This window comes from Marmota monax, unplaced genomic scaffold (assembly GCF_021218885.2).
Source record: "Marmota monax isolate L192 unplaced genomic scaffold, Marmota_monax_Labrador192_F-V1.1 WCK01_AAM20220418_F8-fsc00022, whole genome shotgun sequence".
Lineage (NCBI taxonomy): Eukaryota > Metazoa > Chordata > Mammalia > Rodentia > Sciuridae > Marmota > Marmota monax.
The window spans coordinates 7571255-7591772 of record NW_026695215.1 but is presented as its reverse complement, the minus strand read 5'-3'; the positions used below and the strand labels follow the sequence as shown (position 1 = coordinate 7591772).

Genomic DNA, 20518 nt, shown 5'->3' with positions numbered 1-20518 from the left:
AAGTGATTTCCCAGCATCTCTAGCAGCCCAGCCTCGTGTGAATGTAGGGGCATCAGGGGGGCTCCTGGCAGGAAGGGATCCAGGAGCACAGCTCAGCAGGGTTAGGGCAGAGGACACTGAGTTTGCTCTGGCAACTTTACTGCTACAGGAGAAAGGCGGAGAGGAGCTTATTGGACGTTTGGCACTTTTTTTTTTTTTTAGTTTTTAGTTTTCGGTGGACACAACATCTTTATTTTATTATTTTTTTTTTATGTGGTGCTGAGGATCGAACCCAGCGCCCTGCGCATGCCAGGCGAGTGCGCTACCGCTTGAGCCACACCCCCAGCTCCTGGCACTTGTTTTTGAACCTTAAAATTCTAGTGGTAGGGACGCATCACAGACATTGCTCACATGATGCATTTAAAGTGCCTCTGTGAAAATAACAGACCCCAGAAAAGAAAATGAAAACAAAAACAAAAACATCCAATTTAACAGAGGCACAATTATGAAGGGTGTGCACTGCCACCTATTGTCACATTCCATAATGACTGGAAGTTTCAGCTTATTTCCCCTTTAAGGAAATCCACCTTGGCCCACAGTACTGTAGGTGAGGAGGGCCTGGCACAGGGCTGCCTTCCTGGAGGAAGACACAGGTTCCCATGTGATCAGCCCAGGGCTTGCAGTCAGAAGGACTGAGGGTCCAAGTCCTCACTTCCTCCCCAGGCACAGCACATCACACTGCTATGAACCTCTTTCCTTGGGGTGAGTGACACACACTTCACTGTTGTGCAGGAGGGACGAAGAGGCTTTCAGAACCTGGCACAGGTGTGTCAACTGTCCTCTCTCTTCTCACGGGAGCTCTGGACCAAGGAGCACAGGCTTTTTAGAGGAGATGTGACTTTCTAAGGGGACCTCTTGAGCCACTTGCTCAGGTTCCACTTGCCTGTCTCCAAAATCCCTGATGCAAAGTCAGTTCCGAAAGAACATCTTCAGCTCAACCACAGGGTCCTTCCGCTCGGTCGGGATTCACCTCCTTTTAACTTTCTTCTACTGGAGGTGTTTCTTGGGGCCACCTGTTATAGTCAGGTTTCCTTTTGATCCACATGAACTAAGTTTTAAAATTTTAATATCTGTAGAGGGCCTAAAACTAAAATGAATCCATTTTAAATCATAAAACTCAAGGTCTATGGTTTGGAAGATGATGAAAAAGAAACTTTGCAAATTAAAAACACACATTTTTAAAGGCAAGCCTAATTTGAATCTAGGATTATGCAGCTTTTTCTATTTGTTGAATAAAGTCTTGCAAGAAGAGCCAGGCCACTGGATATACAGATTATAAAAATACACACATAAAAAAAACCCAACATAACATCATTCCAAAGCAAAGCCTAATTCTGAAGAAAGCTGACTTTAAATTCTGCCATTCTGCATCACAACTGGCCTTCTATTAAGGATCAGTCGGTACCCACATTGCCCATCTAGGCCATTTCTAACTCAGGAAAGGAAAAGGGAAACACTTAGCACCAGGTGAGCTGAGAGGCCACCCAGGAGAGCCAGGACACCACCCGGGTACCAGCTCATCACCCTGGGAAACAGCAGGGCTCCATACAGGGACACCGACCAGAACTCACAGGAAAGGCACGTGCAGGAAACACCGCAGCCAGTGATCAGGAGATTTGGTAGAGACATCTTAAGACCGGCTCAGGAGGGATTTGCTTGCTTTTAGCCTGCAAGTAGGCTTTAAGAGGAAGGCGGCTCTGGGTGAGATTCAGCCTGACCGTGTGGTGAGCCAGCTACCCAGCCCACTGAAGGCCTGTCTGCCACAGGCTGGGGAGCAGATGACCCTCTGGAGGCTCACTTCTGAACACTGCGGTTTCCGGCTGCAGAGCATCTGGCCTTACTCTCAGCCAATCTCAGGCTGCAGGGGGCTGACTTGCCTGCACCTCTCAAGCAGTCTATGGTGGGAACAAAGCAAGATCCTCGTCTTCTTGTTCGCAGACGTCATCCACGGTATCTACTGCCAGGCTCCCTGGTGTTCTGAGTGGCAGTGGGCAGGCACAACCTGCAAACGCACCTGGCTTTCTGCTGCTGGTTGGTTTTACTTCGGGAAGGTTTGCGTCCTGGGTAGCCCAGAACCCTCCTCTCCTCAGGTACCGAGGTGACTCAGCAGCACCAGGGCCACTGACAGGGGTGCCGGAGCCTGGGAAGAGGGTATTCTTTAGTGGAGGAGGCTCAGAATCTGAGAAGATGAACTAGGGACTCCTGCAGACAGCAGCAGGAGCAGAAGTGGCCTCCCTGGGAGGTGCCCAATGGCCAGTGCTGGAAGCACACCGAGTGGGGGCCGTTCAGCACTGACGTCTGCTCACACTCATAGAGAACACAACCATGGAGGTGCAGCCAGGCGCAGTGGCCATGACTGTGATCACAGCAACTCGGAAGCTGAGGCAGGACGATAGCAATCTCAGGACCAGCCTGGGCAACTCAGCCAGGCCCTGCCTCAACATAAAATAAAAGGGGCAGATGGAGCTGAATGGTAGATGTCTGCCCAGCTTGCTCGAGATCCTGGGCTCACCCCAGCACTGCAAGATAGAAACAAAACACCCTTGCCGACGCCCAGCTGCCACTGCCAGAGTGTTCTTAAAACACGTGGAACTGAAGAGAGATGAGAGCCTCTTGGCACTAAGGGAATCTCAGAAATGAGATTCATTTCCCAAGTGGTAGATGACTTCCTATCAAGATGCCACTCCCTTCAAAATGCAGGGACAAAAAGAAGCAATGTGACTACTGACAGAACTCAGCTGCAGAGGACATCCCAGGGTAGGGACCTCTGGGGGTCAGGTCTCTTGTCTATGGCCCTGGAATGTGGTGACCCAGGGCTGGAGGAGTCCAGCTCTGAAGCTAAGAACCATTGGCTGCTTTCTGGTTTGGGAAATGGAGATCCATCAGCAGCTTGGATCATAAGGGGCCAGGTTCTTGGATAGACTTAAGGTGTCAGGTTCTTGGGTAAACTTTCCTGCCTCAGTTTACCTCACAAACCGGCTATGCTGAATTCTAGTTTGGCGGTATGTTCACTTCACTCTCCCTGGGCCACATGCTCACTCAGAGGAGCCAAGGACCCCAGCCTCGTGACAGCCAGTTCTTCCCTCCCCCGCACCCCCAAAGTGTGACCTTGCCACTTCTCCCTGTGCCCCACCCTGGGTGACCTTGTGACTGGCTGACAAAAGGCAAAGGAAGTGAGCTGCCTCCAGCTCTAGGTCCTTGGGGACTCTGCCCTCCTTGGGACACGTCCAGGCTGGCCCAGGGACTCGAGCACAGAGCTACATCCTGCAGGTGTCCCAGCAGGTTGATGTCTGACACCCATGAGGGCCAGCCAGGAGCAGTGAAGGCCCCTGCTGCCCTTGGACTGACCACAGACTCAGAAGAGAGCCTTTCCACACAGGTCAGAACAACCCTGCTGACTCCAGCTAAGCCCTGCTGACCTCCTGCTCATGGGGGTGGTTCCTGACAGTGCGCCCTGCCTGGAGCAAGAGATGACCTGTGCATGACTCTTGGGCTGGACATGTAACTTTTGACCTAGTGGCCTTTCCCTCATGCTACTCCTGACCTTGGGGTTAGATTTATGCAATCCTGCTGGCAGTGTGATTTCAAAGGGCATAAACGTTCTGTAGTTGTTTATGATCTCAAGATAATTCTAGGGCTCTCCTTAGGAAACATAGCAAGAGGAAGCTTCCTGTGTGCCTGCAGATTTTAGGTCCGTGTTGTGCATTATCTGCCTACAACAGCATAGCCTGTGAGCCATTTGTCACTCAACATCCCCAACTAGTCTGTGGGCATGATGCATTAGTCAAAAGACTTTACATATAATGAATAATTGCTCATATTTTCATACTATATTTTTTTCTGATTTTTTATGAGAAGTTCAAAGGAGACAGAACATAAAATATGGATGGTAATCACCCAAGGGTCTAAACATATTTCAGAATCTGTCATGAAGGAAGAGTGTGGGAACAACTGAGGCTTGGGAAAGCTTTACACACTGTGGAGGCGCCGCTGCGGGGCATGCGGGGCTGATCAGACAGGTGCTGCCGCTTGTGGTAAGCTGAGGAACACTCTTCCAAACCACGAGCTCTGCCTCTTCCTTTCCCTACTGACTGCTCCATGCGGACACGTCCCAGGAATCTCGGAAATACCTACAAGTGTTCAAAAAAAATAAGGAGAAAAGCAAAGCCAGGTTTCTGTCTGTCTACATGTGTGACTGGGAAAGCCAGCTGCCGCATCCACTTTGCTGTGGTGGCCCGTGCTCAGTTTCTCTAGCTCAGGTGTGTGATGCTGCAGGCCGAAACCATGGTGGACTTCTGAAGAATGTTGTGTGCAGCTGCCAGTGCTGCTGGTCCCACTATGTCACCGTCACACAGGGTGCTGTGAGTGATCCGGACAACTGTGGAGGCAGGAAAAGGCCTGTTCAGCTAGTGCCCACAGCTCCAGGTCCTTGCAGGGCAGGGGTGAGTGGCAGCTGACCAGGCCCCACGACTCCTAGTGTTCTTATCTGGGCTACTCCACTCATTTGTTCCTGTTGGCTCCTAAAGTCATTTTAGGCTCATGACCATCCGGTATGTGGACACTCGGGAGTTGAGCCAGAATCAAACCAGGACTTCTAACAAGTCCTGAGTGCCTGGATCACGCATTGCAGTGTTCGAGCAGAGATGTGGGGAACGCATAACCCCAGCAGGGATTCACATTCAGCAGACACTCCCTGTCTTACCTAGGAAGAGACAAACACTTGAGCTGCTTGGATATTCATAAAGCAAGGTCCCAGAGCCATGGTGCGGGGGGGTGAAGGCAGGAGAGCTGGGACAGCGCCCTGCAGCAGTTATATGTCCAGAGAACTTCAGAATTCCTCCTGTGTGACAGGACTCTGGGTGGAAGGCATCATGTCCCTTATAGCCTGTCCTGACCCCCACATCTGTGATTTCTGCAGCAGAGCTGGGGGTTGCAGGTGTGTGGACAGCCCTTCTGGGCTCCCTCTTCTAAATCCTCTTGGAAGGCTGGTGCTGGACTCTCCCACATGTCTGTGCTCAGAAGACAGCTCCTGAGCACCCAGCCCTTCCTGCCACAGAAATGTCTCTGGCCTAAGTGGCTCAGACGAAGGGGAACAGTCTTGGCCTGGGAGAAGCATCGCCCTGCAGCCTGACCCGTCTCCAGAGAGCCGTAAATGCTCATGTTCCTCAGGCAGCTGGTGGTTCTTATTCCACATTAGCATCCATTTCCTTCACTAATGACCACTTCCCTGTAATTGAATTTGGAATTATAAGACCTTAAGGTTGGGAAAACACATTTCCAACAGGAACGTTCTCCAGCACCAATGGTCTCTCCTGATCCTAAAACAGCCACCACTCCTGGACACCACACGAGGTCCACTTTCATCTTAATTATGGCCAGAGGATCTCCAGGAGGTCTATATTTGGAAATAAGAAGTTGCCATTTTCAAGTATCTCTTCTGTGCCTGGCTCTCTATGTATCTGACTTTGGACTCCCAGATACGACCAGGCCCCACGATTCCTCATGTTCTTATCTGGGCTACTCCACTCATTTGTTCCTGTTGGCTCCTAAAGTCATTTTAGGCTCATGACCGCCAGGTATGTGGACACTCGGGAGTTGAGCCAGAATCAAACCAGGACTTCTAACAAGTCCTGAGTGCCTGGATCACGCATTGCAGTGTACGAGCAGAGATGTGGGTTACGCATAACCCCAGCAGGGACTCACATTCAACAGACACTCCCTGTCTTACCTAGGAAGAGACAAACATTTGAGCTATGTGGATATTCATAAAGCAAGGCCCCGGGAGCAGCAAGGGTCATGAGTCCTATTGCACACATGAGAAATCAGAGGCTGAAAGAGGTTGAGCTGCACCAGGTCACGGTGCTGGTGTCCGAGTGCAGGACAGCATCCTGAGGGGCCAGGGCACTTTGAGAAGAAGGAGTAAATTCACAAATGGAAGAAAAAGGCTAAAGAAAACAAACCAAAACATAAAGCTGGAAACACCTCCAATGCCTAACCAGAGAGTGATTAAGTATGTTAAAGTGAGAGGCGTCACGTGCAATTTTGCAACTAGGAAAAATACAGCATAGCTGTGACCACAGCCAAGTGCTCCTGACATGCTTTGACGTGAAGCAGCCAGAGAATGACTGCACTCTCTAAATGAGCACGGAGGGTATATGTAGGAAAAGTGGCAGGGGATAAATACACTAAGCATTTTGGTGGCAGAGTTGGCACTGGATGTGTCTCCTGAGCGCCTCCGAGTTGCCACATGTGGGCACTTAGCACGATTAGAAAAGGAAAAGGAGAGAAAATGAGAGCTGGTGATTAGCACTGTATGTTGGGGGGTAGGTGAGTAGTTCAGTGTGGACAGCTGGTGGGGTTGGGGGCTGACGCAGAAGTGTCCTGCGGGAACCATGACTCAAGCGTGAGTCAGGAGGAGCTTTTGTTCCTGGCAGGGTGCTCGGTGGTGGGAGATCCGTGGGCAGCAGGAAACACATTTTCTTAGAACTGTTCTGTGCTGGACTCTTTGTTCAACTGTTGGCATGGATCCTTAGCCTCAATCCCACTCTCCTTGGATCTCAGTAAATTATAGGCCCTAAGTAATCAGCATAAATGAACTGTTTGTATTTTCGAAGCTGTGCTGCCTATTCACCTGCCAGCCTGGAGTTGAACTATCTGTCCCACCTACTGCGGGCAGCTGTGGAGCCAGGTGGGCTAGAGGAAAACTCTGTGGGCCCAGACCCAGACTATGGCTCCCATGGCTGGGGAGGAGGCATGGCCCTGGAGTATGATTAAATTAGGTGAAAAAAAATTTTTGATTTGGCGCATGTACTCCACCTCTGAGCGCCACCCGAACCCCTAGTGTGAAAGTCCCAATTCCAGTTCTCCTCTTCTCAACCCCACAGTGCTACTTTCACCACCGGCAATGTCTGTGCTGAGAAATTGTTGGGGGCTGCCGCTGAGGCTTGGTTCCTCTTCCAGGATTCAAATTCTAACCACTGTATTCCAAATGGTTGTTGAAACAGTGGTGGGTCTACGGGGCTGCATTGACTCTGTGAAGCATGGAAATTCACATTGTGTCATCTTTAAAACCAGGGTGTATCACAGATGCCATCCCAGCAGCCGGCGGCCAGAGTGCACTTCTGAGTCAGGTGAGGGCCTCCATGGGAGGAGGCTCTGCACGCTGTCCCTGGATAAGAAGGTGCTGTGCCTGCTGAGGGCACCCAAGTGACCAGGAGGAGACAACCGGGAAGCAGCATCTGGTGAGAGGGCAGAGTGGCAACCACTCCACCAACACACATCCCCTTCCTTCTTCTGTGTCCAGGAGACATGATGAATGCACATGTCCAACTGAGTCCCAAAGGACTCTAATGACGGAAAGGATGCTCATGGTGCTGAGCGGGCACATGGTAGCTGGCAGAGGTTTTTTTCTGTGATACATAAAACAATGGCCTTATAGCCAGCGGTATCCAGGAGTAAGCGACAGTGATAAAGTGGGCACAGCAAAACCCAGTGCAGCGTAGACGCTGTCCAGGAGCTCAAAGGAGCAGCAGGCAGCCGCTGCACAGAGGACGACACTGAGGGAAAGGTGGTGAAGCGCCCCTGGGTGGCAGAGCCAGGCCGCAGGCCACCGCCCGGCTCCCAGCACCCCACACACTGCCTTCCAGGACACGGGTCCCAGCAGGGCTCCGGAATGTGGTGCAGTGAAAGAGCTTGTGACAGTGGAGGACAGACACCCTCCTCAAAGTGGCCATCTGCCGAGGGAAGTGGGCACCAGAAGTTGGGGGCTACGGTGGGAAGATGTGAGCTTCAACTCAACTTCCAATGATGCTGCTCAGTTTTAAACCATGCACAAATTCTCATCCACTTAAAAACACGTCACCTACCATGGCCAGTGGCTCCACCTTTCCCTCCCAGTCTGGCAAACAGCAGCATGTGAGGGCTTTGGGCCCGAGTGAGACATCTTCCTGGGGTTTAATGCATGCACTGACCCAGATGAGAGCAACCGCAGGGCATAAAGAGTTGTACTGCAAGCCTGAATGAAAGGGCCGCCTGGCTGTCTGGCCAGGGCACAGGGCTCCCAGCAGCAGCAGATGTTTCACGGTGCCTGGTCATCCCTGGGCTGCGTGTATTCAACACACATGAGCAACCACTGTCCGCAGGGAATGCAAATGCAGTGATAAAGTCATGAGAACTGTCAATGATGATGCGCCAATGAAAAACAACTCCTGGAAGCTCTTTTAATTAAACACTCAGCTGTCCACCAGAGCTGTTTTTAAATATAAAATGCAGCCCTGTGGCCTCTTCTCTCCCTGCCTCCCGCCCCTTTGCTCAGGCAACTGAATTCTCATTGGTGATTAAAAAAAAAAAAAATTCATAAGACAGGGTACAGCTGGTCATGCCTCCAGCAAGATGTCAGATTCTGCCTCACAAAATTAATTGCACCTAATTAAGCCGGGTCATTGGCATGACTGTAAAGCTAGGCTACTTATTAGACAAAGAAGATTTCACAAATACCAATTTGCTTTTGTTTCAGGTTTGTGAAAGAGAAGACTTGCTTACCTAATAAAATATGTTTTGTCATTTTCATTTTATTACTCTGCAAAAGATCCACTTTAAATCTTGCATTGCTTTGAGAAATTGTGCAATATTTTAGAATACTGAAGGTAATTCTTGCAAGAGGGCATAAAAGAAGGCGGACTTTCTATAGATTGCCCAAAGACTTTCTGAAAACTATAAAGAAGGCACTGGTAAGCTACAACAGGTAATGACATGTACCTGGAGCTACCTACATGAAGGGTGTTTTTTTTTTTTTTTTTTAAAGCAAATTATTAGCACACATGAATGAGACTGATGTGAAGTTTTAAAGATATGCCATGTGTGATAGACAGGTGGCATGAGTGAGTACCTGTTTTCCAGATGCCAGAGACAGCTCAAGCACTGAAACAGGTCCACCTCCTCCTCACTTGGGCGGGGCAGACCTGACCACTCTGCTAACTCCTTCTAGTACACTATGCAACATACTATTTTCAGAGACAAGAGGGTGCACTCCTTTCCTGGCAGAAGGAATAGCTGGTCCCACCTGGGATTGCATAATGTGTTACATGTGCAGTTCTCCCATTTGAAGCCCAAGGACCCTGTTTCTTTAACACCTCTAGGAGTGGTGCCATTGGCCTAGCTAACAACACTTCCCTGGGCCATGTGGCCCCTGCATCCAGTGCTGCTGCCCAAGGGCAGGAAGAAGGCAGGTTTCGACAGTCTGACTTCTTCAGCCCGGCACCCATAAACCTAAGGCCAGGAAAGCAACGTGTTGTGATGAGGGGAACTGGCATTGGAGCCAGCTGCTCAGGGCTATCTGGGAGCCTGCTTCTCATATGCTCAGCATTGGAGGGAAGGGTGCAGCCTGGCCACAGCAGCCCAGGCACACCTGGAAAGGAGACCATGCTGCCCTGGGTTCATGCACAGGCATGTAAGGAGCACGTGTCTTGGGGTAAGGTAAGAAGAGTGGGGATCGGAGTTATGTTGCTCCTCAGAGGAAAGGAGAATGCAGAAGGCAGGGCAGGTCTTCTCTAGGATGCAGATCAGGTTGCCATGTTGATAATGGGGGCTTCCTGGGTGTCCGTTACTAATGACCAGATTGCTTTGTGCCCTCACAGCAGCAAGACTGGTTTCTACTTCCTCAATGACACCAAGCTGCACAAACTCTGGCACCCAACAGAGGATGTTAACTGACCATTAATTTGGCTGATTAAAAAAAAAATTATAGGAAGTATGAAAACTGTAAAAAGGATATTTATTTTTTTCAAGAATATGACTAAATGTAGAATTTCTTAGAGACCTTATTTCGAAAATAGGTAATGCATTTTTCCTCATTGCCTTTTAAGTTTCTCACATGCTTTTACTTTTGTTGTTGTTGATGTTGTTGGGACAGGGCCTGCTGAGTGGCCTAGGCTGGCCTGGAACTCACGATCCTTCTGTACCAGCATCCTGAGTTGCGGGGATTACAGGCGTGCACCACCACACCCGGCTGGTTGCTCTTTTTAAAGAAGAAAATGGCAGGATTACACAGGCTCAGCTTGAGAGGCCGATTCTGTACGGGTTAGCACACATAAAAAATATGACAAAAATGACACCCCTTACATTTGCCACAGTTGGGTACAGCCAAATTTAATTAGCTGAGTTATGAAGCGATATCGAACATTTCCTTGCTGCGGTTGAAGGCATGAAATGTCTTTATGGGATTACTGTAAGCTGAGCTTATGTTGAGCGGCTTGTCACTCTTACAAAGTACTCAAGGAGAGAGCACCACCTAAAGAAGCCCAGTGCACTGAGACCTGCACTCCACCATGGAGAGCCTATGCAGCTCCACGTCCCCCCAGTCCCCTGACCCCTTCTGAGTCCTCACGTGCTGAGCGTGACAGGGGCTGTGCATTGGAAACCACATTGCACCCCAGTCACTTCAAGGATCCTGCTCACCTCGGCGGTCCCAGCCTTCACAAGCAAGCCAGATTTCAGAATCTATTATGTGGCCAATTAACGAAACCCCAGCTTCATTTAAAATCGTGTCTTGAGCTCTTCAGAGTAGTGAACTACTGTAGGATTTAGATTCTGACTTGGAGCTAACTGAGCTCTGGTGCATGTAGCAGCAACACCTGGTGAGCTCTATCCAGCCTTCTGTGAGCAAGAGGCAAGGCACTGCCCACCCAGAGGAGCTTCAGTCTGTAACTCAGTAGCAGAAATCAAGGGATGGAGAAAGTGGGCTCTCCAGAGGCAGGGAGACTTACTGAGCATTTTCCTGCTACATTATTACTAATGAGGACAATTAGTCTTTGCAGATTTTAAATTCACAAAGATAAAAAAAAAAAAAACCCTGAGGGGGATCCAAAAAGTCATGGTGTTCTTGCAGAGGATGAGCTCATCCCACAACGTGGAGATGAAAACCTCTGAAGGAACAGGATGTAAATAATCCTCCTTATGGTGAGTCCCCACATGGCTCATCCCAGCTACTGTGGGACACGTGTTGAGTTGGTGAGCTGTGTCTGCAGAGGGCAGATGACTCAGGGGGCGTTCAGTGCGCTCTGCCAGAAGCTCCGATGGCTCTTAGGGGAAGTGCAGGGTGGCACAAGGAGGATAGTGGGGCGGAGGTGCTGGGTAGCTGAGGTGCCTCAATTCCCTCTTGGTCCTGCTCGGCCAGGGAGATGCTCTGCTCACACTTAGAGTTCGGCAGGGCACTTACTTGAGATGATATTGAAAGCCTTCATGAGACTGAACCACAGCACACTGAACACAGAAAACAGGCTCCCTTCTAAAATCCTACTTAGAACAATGGACATCGACAAAGAGTCCGTGGGGTTCAGGAAGAAAACAGAAGCTAAAAGGCAGATGCAACAGCCGTATCCGACATGCAACCTCCAACCTGACCATGGCTGCAGGAGGCTGGTGGAGCCAGCGCGTTCAGGTGCCCTGGAGCCCTGGAAATGCTCAGGTGCATCTAAACCCAGGGGTGCACTGAGCACAAGGTAGGGCTGCCCCTGAGTATCACGGAGAACTGCCACCTTCCCTGCCCTCCTGGGGCTGGGCAGTCAGGAGGTTCACTGCCCTGAGTGGTAAATCACAGGAGCTCTGGACTGGCCATACCTGAGCACAGCAGAGATGGCAATGAAGTGCCTGACTGACATCTATGCCTACTTGTCATAGACTGTATGAAAGATGGCACAGTTTCAACTCACACACACACACACACACACACACACACACACACACCAGTGATTGAACTCAGGGGTGCTCAACCACTGAGCTACAATCCCAGCCCCATTTTGTATTTTATTTAGAGACAAGGTCTCACTGAGTTACTTAGTACCTCACGGTTGCTGAGGCTGAGATCTTCCTACCTCAGCCTCCCCAGCTGCTGGTATTACAGGTGTGCGCCACTGAGCCTAGCTCTCATTTCTTAAGCCACTACACCCATATACTAAAACCAGACAAAAATGTTCTAAGAATGCAAAAGATCCATGTAAATCATGAATATAAATGTAACAATCCTAAACAAAAAAATAAATAAAATCCAATAGTGTCTAAAAAATGATAACTCTCTTAAAACAAACTTAGGTCTATATCAGGTATGCAAAGATGGTTTAATATTTTGAAAATCTATATGTGCAATGTGGATAGAGCTGAATGATAAAATCATCTCAACAGATGCTAAATACCCGTTTGATAAAAATTCTTTGAAAATTGTTGATAGATGGAAACATCATTAAGGAGAAACACTAAACATAAAACTAACATCATCCTAAGGGGGGAGAAACAGTAGAACTATTCCATTTAACATGAGAAGTGAGCTAAGAATTCTATTTTAGTCAGCTGTAACCAAAACACTTGGCAACAGCAACTTAGAGGAGGAAAAGTTTACTTGAAGCTCATTTTCTTTTTCAGAGGTTCAGTCCATAGATGGCCAATTCCATTGCTCTGGGCCCAAGGTGAAGCAGCACAGCATGGGGGAAGGGACCAGCAGACAGAGGCTGCTCAATTACAGCCATCAGGAAGCAGAGAGAGCAAGAGAAATGGAGCCACATGGAAGCTGAACCCTTTCAAGGCAGTGACTCACCTTCTCCAGTCATGCCCAACGTGCCTACAGCAAGCACCCAGTAAGTCCATTCAAGCCAGGGTGGACCAATAAAGTTACAGCTCCCCAAGTCCAATCATTTCACTTCTGACTATTCCTGCAACAATAGGCGCTTTGGGGAAGAACTCACATCCAAACCATAGCAGATTCCAAATACTACTGTTTCTAGTCCTTGCTGTATGGGAGTTCCTACCAAGAGCAAAGGAAAAAAAGAAGTAAACAAATAAGGCTGCCATGATGCATGCACAGTGCTACTGTTTCCAAAGCCCAGACTTTACAGACAGCTTTATTAGGACTGACAGGAAGGCTGAGTAACAGGAGCAGGAACACAAAGTGGCTGGGCAGGGGGCTTCTACAAAGGTAGCTGTATTTCTGATGCCAGCAGCAAGTGATGCTTGCTGAGATATCAGAGAACAAGTGCCTAGGAATTAATACAAAAAAAGATGCACAGTCTCTCCAAATGAAAAGTTACAAGACTTAAGAAATATTAAAAAATATTTAAATAAATGGAGAGACAGACAATGTTTATGGATAGGAGAACTAAATATTGTGAAAATATAATCCTTCCTAAGTTGATCTTGGACTCAAAGATCTTAAGAAAGTATCTTGCTGAACTTAATTGGATAATTCAGAACTTATATGAAGGAATGGAAAAGCAAGATTAGGCACGTACTTCTGAAGAAAAAGAATGTGGAGAGGAACTGGCCTGTCCAGATGCCAGAATTTATTCTGAAGCTATGGTGATTAAGAGCATAGCTTTGGTGCAGGAAAATAAGGGCAATGAGACGATGACCATATGAGGCAACAGGAGAGGTTAGGCTTCTCTCCCATACCACAGCGAGAGATCAACTCCCCATTGGTTATAGACTTTTAAAGTCAAGGCTTTAAAAGGTCTTGGTAGAAAATGTAGTGAATATCTACTGAATCTTAGGGTAGAAGAAAATTTCTTGTACAAGATATTGACAGCATTGCCTAGAAAATAAAATTTGGGTGTAATTAACGGTATTAAAATCAAGGATGGCTGACTGTGGTGGCACATGCCTCCTACCTCAGCCTCAAACTCAGGAGGCTGAGGTAGGAGGAGCACAAATTCCAGGCCAGCCTCAACAAATTAGTGAGACTCTGTCTCAAAATAAAAAGGACTGGGGATGTAGCTCAGTCGTAGAGCACCTCTGATTTAATCCCCAGTACTAAAAAAAAATCAAGACTTCATGGTCATAAATCACACATTAAAGAAGTGAAAAACAAATCACAACTTGGGAAGTGACTTTTGGAAAGGAGAGTGTATTAAAGATTAGTGTGATGACTAAAGAACTTCCAGAAGTCAGTAAGAAAGCACAAAGAATACAACAGAACACCAGATGTAAGACCCAAGCAGATATTTCCCAGAAGAGAAAACAAAATACAGCTAATAAATCCAGTGGTGTACCTTTTAGACCTAACCAATCAACAGCAATTTAAGAGCAGCTGGAGTGTCAAGCGTCGGAAGCGCCTGGTGCACAGGCTCTCTGGCATGCTGCTGGAAGAAGGGTCACTCGTGGTGACCTTGCTGGAAATGGCCTCAGCAAGCCCGTTCCTAGCAGGTTCAATCACAGGCCACACCAAAGAAAGGCCTACACATGGAGCAGGCCACAGCCCTGGGGTGCAGCAGTAGTACCTTCACAACAGCAGCCCACACACAGCATGGTGCCACCGCAGAGGAGCAGCTCCACCAACAGGTACCGTCCCTCGGCGAACCACACAGCAGTCACCCTATACAGCAGGCAGCTCTTAAATCAGATGGTTACTCAAGATAAAAACTAAGAAGCTTAGCATTTTCTTTAGAGATAAATAGCAGAAGAAACAGCCAAGGAATTAAGTTATTACTTCCGGAGAAGGGAGAAAGTGCCTGTGTGTATCTACGCCTAAGTGTAAATGTATTGTGTCATACATGCACCACTCGTACGCACACTTGTAGATACGTGTGTGCACACGCTTGATTCTACAAACAGCTGCTGAGCATTCAGGCGGGGCTTCCAGGTGAAGGCATTTTGGCACTTTGGGGACATCAGCAATAGCAGAGATCTACGTACAGCATACAGTACAGTCCAATCCCCCTTTCACAAAAAAGAGGGAAAACGAGGTGTGTCAAACAAAGGTGAAGCGGCCTGGGATGGACCTGCAGGTCTCCAGGTTCCTTGGCTGGACGCTCCCTGTCATGTCCCACCTGCAGAGGAGAGAGATTCCCCAAGGCCTGGGGAAGCCTGAGGGCTCAGCTCTGCTGTGACACGTGGGACCATTCTTTATCAGTCTTGAGACTGGCTACACACCCCAGTGAGGGAGATGCCTTTGCACCTTGAAGCTAGCTAGAGCTCCTGCCCGTGCATAATAGCCTGCAGGGCCTAGATAGCGCACACTGGAGTGAGCATGTCCACATTCTGGTTCTGCTGGGTTAGATGGCTCTCTGTGGACCAAGCCTAGCCTACTAACAGCCAGATGAATAAATAAATGCAGGCCAACATTAAGACGCCCAGTTCTGGCCTCACATGAAGCAGACAGCGGAAATCTGTTGGCGGGATGAAGGCATGGACACTCTCATTTGCCTCCAGCTCTGGCTGCAGGTGGTAAATATATGTGGTGTTTACTCAGGATACATTTGCCCAAAAGCAGACTGAGAGAAGCAGACACTGGGGGTGGGAGTCAGGGAACGCTGATGGGTCTTCAGTTACCATCTTTCTTGGAAACATGTTCTAAGTGCTTGCATCCCTTGGAATATCTGCATTTGGCATGATTTTGTTGACTGTCTACATCTTTGTTAACCAGAGTAGATTATGGAGTGTCAGCATGGACCTCCACTGCGAGCATCTTAGAAATACAGAATCTCAGGCCCCACTAAGACCTAATGAATCTGAGATGTCCCCCTGACACAGCGCCTGAGGACCCGTGGAGGGAGCCAACTGGAGTTGGAGAGGCTCTGCCCTATAGCCCCGTGTCCTGCGTAAAGCTATAATCTACACGCACTTTATTTAGAATTAAAAGTCATGCAAGTTACCAGTCATATCCTGAAATAAATTATGATAAGCAGGTAAGGATAGCGTAACAGAGGAAAACCGCCTGGAGGACAGGCTGAGACAGTGATGAACTGCGGATGATCAAAGCAGGAGTTGCAGGTCTGTCACTAGTGCTGGCTGCTATCACAGGTACTGGGTGGTTCTGGGTGCCTTGGGGCTGCCTTCTGGGGATTCTAGTGCTCTGCCACCTGTTGTCTTAGGTATTTGCCAGCATGCCCACGAGTGTGGCTTGACCCTGCATCAGTCTGCAAGGTCAGTGCTGTCTACAGGAGTGAAATAGCAAACTCTGACCTCCTGCCACTGGGCAATGCACCACGAGGAGCGACATCAAGAGTACCAACCAGCAGCTGGGGAAGGTCTGCATAGAACCAAGGATGCCAGCACTGTGGGAAACAGCCGCCCGGATGAGGGGCTTCTGCTGATATGGAGCTGGGCGGAGACTGCAGTCTGGATGGACCCACCCAGGGCACTCACCGGGAGGAGAGGCTGGGCTTGCCGCTCCTGCTGCAGCTGGTGTAAATTCCTGGGCCGTCATCGAAGCAGCTTCCGAGCGCCAGCTTCTGTCTGATAGACTCTCTCTCATTTTTCTGTGCCTGAAATTTCAAGAGAATACAAGATGTTGATGAGCAGGCAGAGGCATCCCGAGCTCAAGCAGCCCAGCGTGCCAAGCTTCTCAGAACTGTGCTGCTAGAGGAATAAGGGGCAGGGCTGCGACTCAGAACATATGAATTACTGGAAGCTGAAACTAAACCTCTGGCTCCAGGCTCCACTCTTCAGAGCCCTTTGTGGTTGCAGCCGGGAAGCAGGACCCTGCTGCTAAGTGCCCTTCACCAGGACAAAGCTGAGCACCTGGCTCTGTGACCTTTCTTCCCACCTGCTGGTGCAGGGCAAGCTGTGGAGATCAGCACGCTCTACTAAATTCAGTCACTTGATCTCCTCCCTTCCTCCCATTCCCTTCAGCCCACATCTTCTAGGGCACAAGCGTGGGTCAGCTCCTTGGCCAGTACCCACTGGCCTCATGAGCTGGTGATAGCCACAGCAAGGGATAGCCCAGGCCAAGGCCAAGAAGCAAATGGTGCCCACCTACAGCATGCCCAGGTCCAGCTGGGGACCCTGGCCAGGTCTAGAGTGTGAGAAGCCCTAGGAGAGATGTGTGGGACAGCTGGAGAAAAAGCGGCCAGTATGCATGGGAGGAGCTGGTCAGTGCAGTGCTGTGACCTCCTGGATTTGTTTCTAGTATCAGCTTCTGTGTAAAACCTCACCTGGCCAACTTTCAACCCTTTAACAATGGGGAAGAAGAGTAGAAGGTGTTTCTTTAGTTTGAAAACTAGTGTGAAAGCAAACGTGGTGCGGTAGAGACCCCAGGCCAGGGATGAGAAGGGGTTCTGTTCTGGTTGGGGATGGTGTCCTAAGCAGGAGCTCAAGGCTACCTGAGCAACTCCTATTAAAACATTCGGTAAGGAAGCCTGGAAGGTGAGACAGGGGGATGCTTGGGGGAGCCTGGGAAATGACTGGGTTCACCAAGGGAGATAGTCAGGCAGCCAGGGCACTGTCCCAGGTGATCACTGGTCACACGTGGCCATGTGCATTTAAATCTGATGGTCAATCAATCACAATTAAATCCAGATCCTTAGTCAACATGGCCTCATTTCAAGAGCTCAGCAGTCATTGGAGCTGGTGGGCCTGATACTGGACAGCACAGAGAGAAACACGACAGTGTGGTCCCTTGGGAACAGGGTTCCCAAGCTCCAGCTCCGACAGCTGGGCCATTCATCCTGCAGGCCTCTAATCCAGGTCCCCAGCTCTAGCTCTAAGGGTCAGTGGGCTTGAGGCCTGGCTCAGAGAGAAGGCTCACCTCTCCTTTGCTTCTCTCGAGCACTATCCAGTTCTGGGCCCCAATGCATTGTGCTTAGCTACCCTGCTTAGCATGTTCTGAACACTCATGGTTGGTGAGAACGCCTGTCTGTGTAGATGGTCACGTAACCTAGGAGCTCTCGGGTGTGTGGAGCTAGAGGGGACCACAGATTGCTCCCAGATGTGACACTGATTCACCTTTTTTGCTGAGCAGGATGGCTCTGGGCCCTGGAAAGTGACCTAAGGATGCAAAGGGAAGCAAGATGCCTTCCATCCCAGTGGCCACTTGCCATTTACTGCTGGGAACCGCAGTTAAAGCAAAGCACCTTCTCAGCACACACGGCTGGCCCTGGAGACGATGCTGCCCAAGAGAAACAACACAGCATCTTCGTCAAATACAAACTACCTTCAGCAGCCTATTTCTCAATCTCTATAGCAAAGAGACCCTCACCCCATGTCCTCACCATCAGGAAACTACAGAGCAGAGCTGAATACCCAAACACGTGAGATCGGGGTAACCTGAGCAGAAGACCACGTCACCATGCTAGGGGCCAACGCTGGCCCAGGCTGAGAGGCTTTGCTTCAGAGAGCATCTACCCACTGTGCCTGTGTGTCTGTCTCTGTGGCTCACTTGGCCACTGAGCTACAGACACCGAGAGGCCCCAGTGCATTGTGCTTAGCTGCCCTTGAGCACTGATGGCTTGGAGAGGACTGTTAAGCACTCTCTTTCCACCTCTCTCTGGATCCCACCGAACAAATCACATATGGAGAATATAAATGTCACCCGTGATACTATCACTTAGTGACAGATTGTGGCTAACATTTTGGAATTTCCTCCGATGTTTTATCTTACGTGCTCATTTTTTCTACTTTATAAAGTTGAGATCACACTGTTGATTGTATCTGGAGGGTATCCCTGATACCACTTCATATTCTTTAAAAACACAGTTCTTAAGGACCACACTCACTCCATGCTATGATGTCTCCTCCACGGCCAGCCATCTGAGTGTGCAGAATGAACAACAGTAGGAAAGCAAGTGGCTTCACACTGGTTCTTGACACATGCCTGGAGGCTTCACGGGGACAAGCCCTGGAAGTGACTTGTCAGGTTAGCTGCATGTGAGCATGTGAGGAGTCCATCAGGCTGCTCTGGAGAAAGGCTGCTCCATTCCGAACGCCTGGTAGCGTGAGGGGCTGCCGGCCACACACGGGCTCCCACCCAGCATGTGGAGAATGCTGCTGCTTCTAATCTGATGGGCACAGGGAGGTGTGCTTTTACTTCACTTTCCTGGATTCATTATCAACAGTAAATTCCTAAGTGTTTTACCTCCTCTACTTTCTTTTCTCTGAGTTACTTTTCTTACTCCTGGCTTTGCTTAGATTTCCACAAGGTCTGAGAGCATGAGGTCTTCTGTATTAAAGGTGCTTGTCCTTTGAGCTGACTGTCGATGAGGATGGCTTGCCTCCTCCGTGACGTCACGGATGTCCTGTCAGTTACCAGTTAGTTACCAGTTACCAGACCTCGTTGCGCTGCAGGGCTGAGGAGGACCAGAAACATCCATGACAAGCTGCAGCAGTAGAAGCTTTGTGACTCGTCCCATAACTTCTGCTTTCAAGTCTCAGGGTCTGAGGATGGCGAAGGGTAGTGTTATGCTGGGCAGAAGGGGCAGAGTTCAAGTCCACACATCAGGTGCCACTTCTCTCTGCTCTTCAGCATCAAAGAGGAAGGCGTTCAGGCTAAAGAGGTGGTGCACACCATGCTGGAGAAGTTACATGAGACTCAAGAGGACATGATGCTTCCTCAGAGGAGGACAGAACACCAGACTGCTAAACACGGCCATGCACAGGACACAAGCCACCCCCAACCACCACTGCCTGCTCTTTCTTTAGGGACAAATGTGATCCCTGATGTTGCGAATAACTATGATCCAGTTGAACAGTAAAGTGCAGGTTTTTTTTTTCTTAAGATTCAACAGGTGGAACCTAATCTTGCAGTTGCATGCACATGGATGTGTGTGTTGTATGTGTGTGATCCTGTGTGTGGTTTCAAGACCCGTTGCTCTCTAGGGAACTACCCCTGCAGGGCAGTTCTGTCTTCTATCCCAAAGCCCAGAGATGCTTCAGGGGAGGAATAGGTAGCCACAGGAAAAGGGAGAGACTGATTCAAAACAACAGTTTGGATATACCCAGGGCAGGCACAACCATGTCCACTCCTAAAACAGCCTTCAGGAATAGCCACATAAAACAACAGTGAAACACCTAGATTGACAGGGCACCAGGCAGCCAAAGGGCACTCGAGGAATAGTGGCTCCTTACTGTGAGGCAGAATGCTATGCAGGACCCAGGGAGAGTAAAAGTGCTAAGAAAGGGGGCCTTGTCCCCCACTGCGTTCTGTCCTTCCTCTCCCTGCTGCCACCTGTGCTGAGCAGAAAGCTCAAGGTGACCCTCAAGGGGGCCTGCAAGCCAGAGCTCAGGACAGACCAGAGGACAGGGACTCAGCCTTCCCAGGGCGCCCCCTTCTACCACAGCTGCCCAAACTTGGGAAGAATACAGGGGTGTTTAGTAAAGAAATAATGGCAAAATGTTCGCTTGGGTAGATACTGTCCAGCTCCAATCCAGTACGTCCCCAAACCCTTGCCCATGCTGTCTTCAGGACACAGTGTGTGCCTATCCTTACCCACCAGCATCATCCTCTGTCCCTCCCAGGTCCCGCTGATATGCATTGAAAGTGACAAATGGAGAAATGGGCATTTTCTGTACTTCCATGGCTTATTTGATATACGTGCTTTTGGGGGTGGGGGCACGTGTGGGTCCTCTAGGGTTCACAGGAACGCACTGCAAACTAATATCTTCAGCCCAAACCTAAAGCCACCAGGTGCTCAGGACACGAGCCACAGCACTTCCTGCTGAACCCTGCAAATAGGATGCAGCTGGAAAAGGCTGTTGCACTCAGAGCAAGGGCTCCTTAAAC

The 20518-nt window shown here is 49.4% G+C and overlaps 1 protein-coding gene across 6 annotated transcripts in view; it reads right to left on the bottom strand.

The window, feature by feature from the left end:
* Window positions 1-20518, bottom strand: part of Schip1 (schwannomin interacting protein 1) — a 562997-nt gene that overhangs the window by 9814 nt on the left and 532665 nt on the right. For 5 of the 6 annotated variants that reach the window (XM_058574880.1, XM_046431242.2, XM_046431241.2 and 2 more), the window contains one exon: window positions 16168-16286. In XM_058574880.1, the coding sequence (XP_058430863.1) occupies window positions 16168-16286 (119 nt within the window). Of the gene's footprint in view, window positions 1-16163; window positions 16287-20518 lie in introns of those variants that run through there. The other variant, XM_058574881.1, reaches the window with a different exon arrangement.